This window comes from Neolamprologus brichardi, chromosome 15 (assembly GCF_056152115.1).
Source record: "Neolamprologus brichardi isolate AB-2024 chromosome 15, ASM5615211v1, whole genome shotgun sequence".
NCBI classification, from domain to species: domain Eukaryota; kingdom Metazoa; phylum Chordata; class Actinopteri; order Cichliformes; family Cichlidae; genus Neolamprologus; species Neolamprologus brichardi.
The window spans coordinates 10,440,644-10,449,616 of NC_142118.1; the positions used below are offsets into that span (position 1 = coordinate 10,440,644).

General features: G+C 38.3%; 1 protein-coding gene across 1 annotated transcript; it reads right to left on the reverse strand.

The window, feature by feature from the left end:
• Nucleotides 1–3,401: 3,401 nt before the first annotated feature.
• fam110c (family with sequence similarity 110 member C) lies at nucleotides 3,402–6,527 on the reverse strand. The gene has a single exon (XM_006797247.3). It carries the CDS (start codon nucleotides 6,442–6,444, stop codon nucleotides 5,395–5,397), a length of 1,050 nt encoding a protein of 349 aa, XP_006797310.2. The 5' UTR covers nucleotides 6,445–6,527; the 3' UTR covers nucleotides 3,402–5,394.
• Between the last annotated feature and the right edge of the window lie 2,446 nt (nucleotides 6,528–8,973).

Here is an 8,973-nt window from a genome sequence, read left to right on the forward strand (position 1 = left end):
AATTAATTTAATAAACACCGTAAGTACTTAAATCTGTCATTATTAATTAAAATTGGAAATATATATATTTATTAAATGCATAATGTTAAAAATTAATGTTGTTAACTAATTAAAATATCAATTCATTTTATTTAAAAATATATTTTATTATTTCCCTTTTTAATTATTTCATAGTTTCTGAGCTAAAATAATGTCACTTAATACGTCGTCAACAGACCATAACAACTGACTAGTTAGTCAAAGGAGCTTGCAAAGAAAAACGTCTGGACTTCTTTAAGTTACTTGAAGACATTTCACCTCTCATCCGAGAAGCTTCTTCAGTTCTAAGGTCAAATGGCGGAGAGTCCCAGATTTAAACCTAGTGGGAGTATCCCCCCAAAGAGGGACAAAAGGACCCCCTGATGATCCTCTAATTACATGAGCCAAGGTGTGAAAATGGGTGTGGGTCCCAATTAGCCAGGGTTTCGGGTGAGCTCATTGTGAAACCTGGCCCCACCTTATCATGCGATTTCCTGAGGTCAGATGGCCCAGGATGTGAGTGGGCGTTAAGGCGTCTGGGGAGGGAACTCAAAACTCATGTCAACATTTAGAGAGACTTGGCAGTCGATCAGTTGTAGTCAGTCCACCTTTATACTAAGAGTTGCAGCGATATTAAGATTTAAGCCACTATTGGAAACATTGGTTTAGTAAGAAACACCAAGCCAAAACACCCTAATAAAGTTTAATATGCTTAAGTGAAGAAGTTATGACCCTGTAATACTTTATGCCCTGAGAGAGAAGCACGGCTGTACTTGCTGTGATTAAAACCTTGAAAACTTGCCAAAAACCGAAACCAAAAAACTTTGACACTTTAAAATAAATAAACAAACAAAAACACACATGCTTAGACTATTCTAAAACTTCCACATTCATAAGACAGCAACCTGAGACATAACTACTTGTAGAGGTAGCATAAATTTAACATAAATAAATCTGATCAAAGACCTTCATACATACACACATAACAAATCGGTTATTTTATTAGGAATTTAATAGGATTTCAAAACCCCGATTGAGGGCTCTGTGAGAAAATGGAGTAACACTTCCCAGTATTAAATTCAGCAAATCAAATTCCCACTACCTGATTCATTATGCAGTCAGCATAATTACCCTTCTACAATCCAGAATTCTTCTAACCAAAATTCAAAGTTTTCCCAAACAGTAACAGCCTTCTCCAGCTGAGGTTGGCTGTGAACTCTCTGTCATTATTACCACATGGTTGTTGTTTCATTATTCCAGACCTAAACTGACCTTCTGCTGGAATTTTGTGTCTTTAAAGAGGTTTTTTAGCTAAAATTGTTAACCACAGAGCAAAGCAACTGAACTCTGAACTCATAGCAGTGGAGATTTTTCACACGAGTCACATCCAAGCCTTTACCCGAAGTCTCCACACTGTGTTCAGACTCAGAGATGATTAAGGAAAAGGTGAAATTACGCTGAAAGCTCAAGTAGGCCTACTTTCTTTTAACACGGAAAACTGGAAGAATCACAAGAATAATCAATAAAGAATGTGACTTAACCAGATGAAAATTGAATCTAATCAATATTCGCTCCACTCTCAAAGCGAGCTGTTTGTGTGTTTTGTCACTTGCTGTGCAAGTATTCTGCAGCATTAAGAAACCTTGATGAGATATCACATTCAGGTTTGTCACAATTAAATAATTGGTCATAATTAGGAGACTCTTTTTCACATAAACACAACTACAAACACTCTTTGCTCTTACAGAACTACAGGATTCACTGCCAAATCAATGTAATTGAAAACTATGTTAAAATATGTCAACTTATACCTCAACTCCTCAACTGGATTATAGATGGCAGACAGTTGGTGTCGTAAACCACAGCCTCTGTTCACAATGTCACACATCTGGCTGCTTAGATTGGACCTATTAACAAAAGTGCTTCAACATTGTCAGGAATGTGAGGTCTCGCGGGTGTAACAGCCAGCTCTCTTTACCAGCTATTTGCTGACCGGGCAGTCCAAGCTCATGATACCTGCCAAGAACAGCCTGTGCCCAGCACACTGTTTTCAGAATACTTGCTGACCCTAACCTCTCAGTGGAGGGGTTACATGGGATACACTTAATTTATTTCAGTGTTTTATTTGTTGCAAATTAAATTGGTTTGGCGGAGATTAAAGTCAAGCCTCATAACTGGATAGTTTTAGTGAGCCTTAATGCCTCACTTTGTGAGTGCTGTCAGCATATTTTGAACTGAATTGTTTTCTTTATTTCCTGATGTTCACAGGTTTTTTTTACTTGTTTAAAAAAGCATATTTTCATTTATAACTAACATTAAAATGATTTTTAAAGTATTTTAATACAGTGAGGAAACTGAACAGAATTTCAGTGGGAGCAGAAACATCTGGACCAGTATGTTGATGCTGGGTATCCTGAACAGTGACGTCTGTCTGCATCAGAAATGATAAAAATGTTCTGTTTTTAATATTTTTATTGCATTCTAAAAATCTGCTGTCTTTTCTATATTTTAGAAGTCAACTAGAAAAAATAAAAAAAATAAAAGATTAGAGTGTTTTTTTTCTTCCATGAGCAGTAGAAGCACATGCATAACATTTTTTAACACAGTTTTGCTGAGAAGTATGATAATTATTTTAGTAATAGTTAATTTAATACTGGTGTACTGTTACACCTAGAGTACCTTTGGCATGTGGTGGAGCAGGAGATTCTCATAATTGATCTTCAGCTGAAAAATCAGCAGCAATGTAATGTAATGATATGATAAAAAATAATGATATCACATCACCAAGAAGAATTAAGGCAGCTCTGAAGGTAACCCAGTGTTAGCAATGTGTAACTGATGAAGTGGCAGTGTATAGGTAATTGATAATTCTCATAACCAACAGAACAACTGATAAAAGAGTAAGGTGATCGTGGCTCAAGAGTTGTGTGTTTCTCTTGTAATTGGAAGGTTGCCGGTTCGAGCCCTGGCTCGGACAGTCTCAGTTGTTGTGTCACTTCACCTACTGGTGATGGCCAGAAGGGTCGATGGTGCAATATGGCAGCCTCGCCTCTGTCAGTCTGTGTGAGAGTGAATGAATAGTGGTGTTGTAAAGCGCTTTGAGGGGTCCTGAAAAGCGCTATAGAAATGCAATCTATTATTATTAAAAGAGTAAGTAATTTAACATCAATCCATCCGTCTATCCATCCCCTTCCGCTTATCATGGTCGCAGGGGAGTAATTCAAAGACAATATTTTCACCCTGGGTGGTTACCCACTGTGAGTATACTCATACAACATTTTACTTGTAAAAACAGTTTTATTTGTGTTTTACATTTTCAGCAGCTGGGCAAAAGGTGGTAAAGATATACAAATTATCTAGGAGTACAAATTTTTTTAACTTTACATATAAAAAACAAAATTAAATGCAAACTTGTAGCAATAGTGAGTTCACATTCACAATCAATAATCACATATTGATGACTATCATTATCAACAGGTAACCTCTACTTTTGGCAACCGACAAGTGGAGGCTTGTACTAAACAGTCAGTCAGGCATTTGGAGAAGTGAAAGGTGTGTCTGCACCAGCTAACTACTTTGTGCCCCCTCACATAAACTTGTATATTTTTTGTTTCTTTCTCTGTAAGAAGACAATGAGTGAAACTGAATAGGTGGTAATACCGTTTAACATATTGCGTCAAGCACAGTCTTTCCATTGCTTTCCCCCAGCTCATGTTCAGCCACTGAGCTTCAAAGAATAAAAAAAAACTTGGCTAAAAGACAAAAAGAGAGAGAAAGCAATGAAGAGACAAAGCAGACAGAGCTTGGGAGAGAGATACAACGACAACGGGTCACTGGACATAAGCCGATCAGATTATTAAGCACAATCCCCTAACAGATCTAAGGGAAAGTTTGTGAGGAAAATAACCACTTCCTCAAATGTTTTTTCATACATCTGTTAAATATAAGCAGATCTTCCATACGTACATTTTTTTGTATCAGTTGCTGTGGTTTGTATTTGAGTGTCTGTGGGGTGGCAGGTATTACACTTGTTGTGGTGACCTAAATTTGTTTACACACTTACATGCACATTTTTTTGTATGTGGACAAGGGAACAAATCCTCATGATCTAAATCATTCAAATTTATATATTAAAGCTATCTTTTAACATTAGGATATGTTATGGTCAGAGTTTGGCAGGCAGTAGTTATGGGTAAACTCAGAGTAAGTCTCCAGGTTGTGTGTGGGTGTGTGTGTCTTCATGTGTGTTGGTGTGATGGAATGTATACCTTTCACCCTGAGAGAAATGGTAGTGCACATTATTGGATTATAAACTTAAAAGGCAGGTTGTACAAATTCTGATTTAGGGATGCTTTCATGTTTGAGGTGGCCTAAAGGTATTCGCAGAGGAGCAGAATTTATGAGCATCAGTGTGAGACTCCTTTTAATGTTCCTGGGAAGACTCAAAAGGCCATGAGCTGTGAGCCTTTTATCTTAAAATAATAGTACCACTCTTTACAAATAGTACATTTTATAAGCGATCGTATAAAATAATTGCATTTTAATGAATAATAAATAAATGCACTAATGTTTTGTAGATGAATTATGTAACATTGATGACAACTCATCAAAAAGCTACAGCTAGAATTGCTGCAGCATTGTTAGACGTTGATTTATCATTAGCAGGAAGTATGTCATGTTGACAAATTTTGTACATTTTCAAAAGCTTTAAATTATAGTTGCATAAAAATACAGTATAGCTTTTATAAACAATGTAAGTCTATATGACTGTGGCCCATTTACTTTAAAAAGGCTCACAACCAAAATCACTGAACTTACAAGTATTTTATTTTTATAGAAAAAGAAAATAATCCCAAACTAGTTCATACTAGTATGTTTTTGCTTCATATCACAGCACTTCACTGAATTCTTTTGAATTACTGCTTGCCTTCTTGTATGCACGTTTGACCATATTTAATACAGAAATGTTTTTTAAAGAGTCTGAATAGAACGCAAAAGCATTATATTAAATAAGCCAGTAATCATAAAAATGTTGAAGCTGAATAATGTAAATACTTTTTGTTTTTGTATAGCTTTTTATGACGTATTTTATCTGTTTCCAGCGTAACTGAGATCATAGATGGTCCTGTGCAAGTAAAAAAAAAAGAAAAAAAAAGAAATCACTCAGTCATCATTTGCTTTCAGAAAAGTCATCAGTAAAGGACACACACACACACACATGCAGCATACACAATACATAACCTAAGATTTAGGTACAGTTGGACAAGTAGGGTATCATTCAATGTTTTCTAAGGCCAAAAACAAGAAACTACTTCCATCTTTGTCCTCAAAATATAACTTTTATGTAACATCACTTGGTAAAAAGAAAAAGCGCAATCAGTGAAGATCTCGTAACTTTTTTCCAGTGTCACTAGCATTTTTACAGCTGTACAGCCACTTGATAATCCGTGCGTTGCGCTCAATAACTGAGGTCTCTTGACGTATCTTCTCGTGCAGCTTTTCCTCCATGAGCGCATCGCTGTCACTACTGTTCCTGGAGAAGCCATCATCTGACGTGGAAACACTGACACTCCGAAGCTTTATTGCAATTTCATCTGAGCGAGCCGAGAAGTTGTCCTTCCCCAAAGACTCAATGACCTCACCGTCCAGCCCGCAGTACTTGAAAAAAACATCAAAGTCTGCAAAGTTTTTAGAATACCTGGAGCTGATATCAGAGTGAGAACGACTGACTCCTTTGCCAGACCTCCTTTCAACCTCAGGAACTGTCAGGAGACCACTAGATGCTTTTACAACTCCAGCTTTAGGTTTTGTACCAGAGTCACTGTTCTTGATTCTGCACTCTTCTGTCACTCCATTGCTCTCCGGTTTAGAGATAACTACATGTGGATTCCATTCCTTTGCTGTTTCCTTAGGCGTGGTGATTTTTCGCCCGTTGCCCTGAGACTCGCATTCCTTATCTGTCCCCTCGGATAATGGGGCATTTTTATTTACAGGGTTGAGCAACAACTTACGGGTTATATGGTGCTTCCGTTCATTTGCTGGCCCTCTCAATAACTCACATTTCTGTCTGTAAATTAGAAGAGAGTCTGGTCGTTTTTTGGCGCTGGAGCGATGTGCCTGCACTGGTGAAGAGATTTGCACAGTGAGTGTATTCCCTGTCGAGTCACTCCCTGTAGGAAGATTCCCATCCCGGTGTGAGCTTCGGTTCGAGGACCCAGTGCTACTCACAGAGGCCGATCCAAGGCTAATCACTGGCTCCTGAGTTGAGTTAACCACCTGTTGGCTTTTGACGTATTTTGGTTTACTTGCGGCGAGCCTCTCCACAGCACTCATGCGTCCTTTTGTCTCACTCTCTAAATCCATTTGTTTACGAAGGTATTCAGGACCTTTCCCCAGGATTTTTGTGGTGTCATTAGTTGTCTCCATTGTGGTTTCGACAGGCACTGAAGTCTTGTTGTAGATTTTCAGTGTACACTTTCCCCAGAGCTACAGGTAAAGGATTCCATTCAAGCCCGATCTTTGTCTGAGCACGTATTGTGACGGGGGACCTTACCTTACACACACCACATTACCCCACCCATCCTGCGCAAGGGTAGTTTTAGCCAGACACAAGCCTGTTCAAAGTACACCTGATACCATCGCAAGTGAGAACAATGAAAGGTGACACTTCTGCAGAGTGTGTTTCCCAGTCCTTTAGGTGAAAATGTGGATCTTTAGCCTTGTTGCACAAGACAGGATGTTTCATACTGTCAACATTCAGGAAAACTGGCTTCTGAATCATTAACAGTTTATAGTTTTTAATGACTTTAAATCTGAGTCATCATATGGGCTTGGTGCTCATTATAGTGAAAAAGTTGTGCAATAAGTGTTTTCCCTCAACTAGTCATCCTTAAATTCTGGAGAATGTGTATGAAATATAACAGTTGGATTGTTGGAGGTAGGTATGAAACAGTGATGTTTTTTTAAAACATGGTGGCACTAATCCATAAACATAAAAAAATAGTTTGTTGAATGTAAGTTTCAATTTATAACTTTTTATACTTCGGGAAAAAAAACTCCATTTCTCCACTGTGTTCAGTGTGGTGACTGTGACTGTGCAATTTGACGAGTGTTGACAAAAAAAATTGTGAACAAACTGGTTTCTTTCCTCAGGCTTGAAAAGTGTCTGTTTGCATACGAAGAAATGAACTTTAACGCAAAATTCAGGTCTATTTGAAACAGAAGTTGATGTTCTTGCTCTCTCTGCAAGTTTGAGGGCTGTGGTGAAACCAGATGCTGTCTACATATCACCTAGGGGAGATCGCCTAAATATAAATAAGGTATTGTGTTTCACTTGAATGACTGATTGATTCCCAAAGTTGATAAAATTATAAACATCCTGTCTCAGAGTGGTGATAAAAACTAGTTTGTGCATTTATTACTTGTAGATTGGACTATTTTGATTCTTTATTATGAGACGGTTCTAAAAATTCCCCATAAAGCCTTAAGTTGAACTAAAACACAGCAGTGAGAGTACTGCCTGGGACAAGAAAGAGAGATCATGTTTCTAACATATTATTTTCTCTTCACTGGCTACCTGCTAGACCCAGAATTTAGTTTCCAATTCTTCTCCTCACATACAAGGTCTTGAATAATCAGGCCTCATCATATGTCAGAGACCTCACAGTACCATATTATCCAAGCAGTGCACCTCACTCTCAGACTGCTGGCTTACCTGTGGTTCCCAGTAGTAAGTATAATGGGAGGGAGAGCCTTCAGCTGTCAGACCCCTCGGGAACCAGCTTCCAGACAGACGACCTGTCTCCATTGAGGATTTGACTTTAAACTTTACTTCCAGATAAAGCTTATAGTGTGAGCTAGATCAGGTGATCCTCTACAATAGGCTCAGGTTGCTGGGGGACTTCCCATGATGCACTGGACTTCTCCACTAACCTCTCTTCACTTACCAGGTGTTTATATACAACTACTATATTCAATTTTGCCGTCTCTCCCATCATTTGTGTCTTGTCTTGCTATATGGTCTCCTTTATCTCTTCTTGAAGAAGGTACAATTAGCAGAAAAAAATTATAGTTGTAACATGTTTTAAATATATTAGAAGATTTTTGGGTGTATATTGGTCTTCATGCAGTTTGTTTTTTTATGTTCCCATTCACTTCCCTCCTGTTGTTCCAAACCCACCATTCCCACCTGCCCTGCTTTCCTTCCAGCTTCTTTGCTCACCTGCATCCACTTCACCAACTGGTCCCCGTAGTCATTACGACACATGTTCACGGCTGATTCCCCCCCTCGGCTGTCTTCCTGTATTAGTCTGTTTTTTCTCTGCCTGCTTTTGAACCCTGCCTGAATCTTTGCCCTCTTTGAAGGTAATGTTTTTTTTGGTTCAAGTAAACTTTGATCTTATTTTATTATTATTTTTTTGTTTTATTTGAGCCTTATTAGTTATTTTTATTCTAAGATATTGTAATCAGGCCAGACTGGACTCGGGGACGGGAAATAAAAACAAGAAGAAAAGTTCAGAAGGAAGTTAACAGAAGGAGAGGGAAAGAAAAAGGAGAAAAGAGATAGAGAGAAAAGACAATGAAAATCTGCTTCATCACCTTCGTCTTTTTTTTTTCCTGGATCACCTGTTGAGAAAGAAAAAAGAAAACAAGCAGAAGAAGACTAGAGCAATAGAATAAACAACATCATGATGATCTATGGGAATATAACAGTAAATACTAAATGTTAAACATTATTGTGCAGCACGTAAGATCGACAGCGCACAGTGTGCTTTAAAGTAGGAGCCAAAAAGGGTGTCGTTTGTGTGTGTGAGCACCCGTGTGTACACCTGTGAGCATGGACGCGTTTGTTTTTAAAAGGTTCCTTCATGTAATGATCTGCTAGAGGGTGTGGGGAGCCACAGCCCCGTCCACCAGGGCATGAAGCAGGTATGGAGGAGATCAAAACTCCAGACA

Coding starts and splice junctions, on each gene's coding strand:
- fam110c (XM_006797247.3), bottom strand. CDS start 6,444: ATGGAGACAACTAATGACACCACAAAAATCCTGGGGAAAGGTCCTGAA.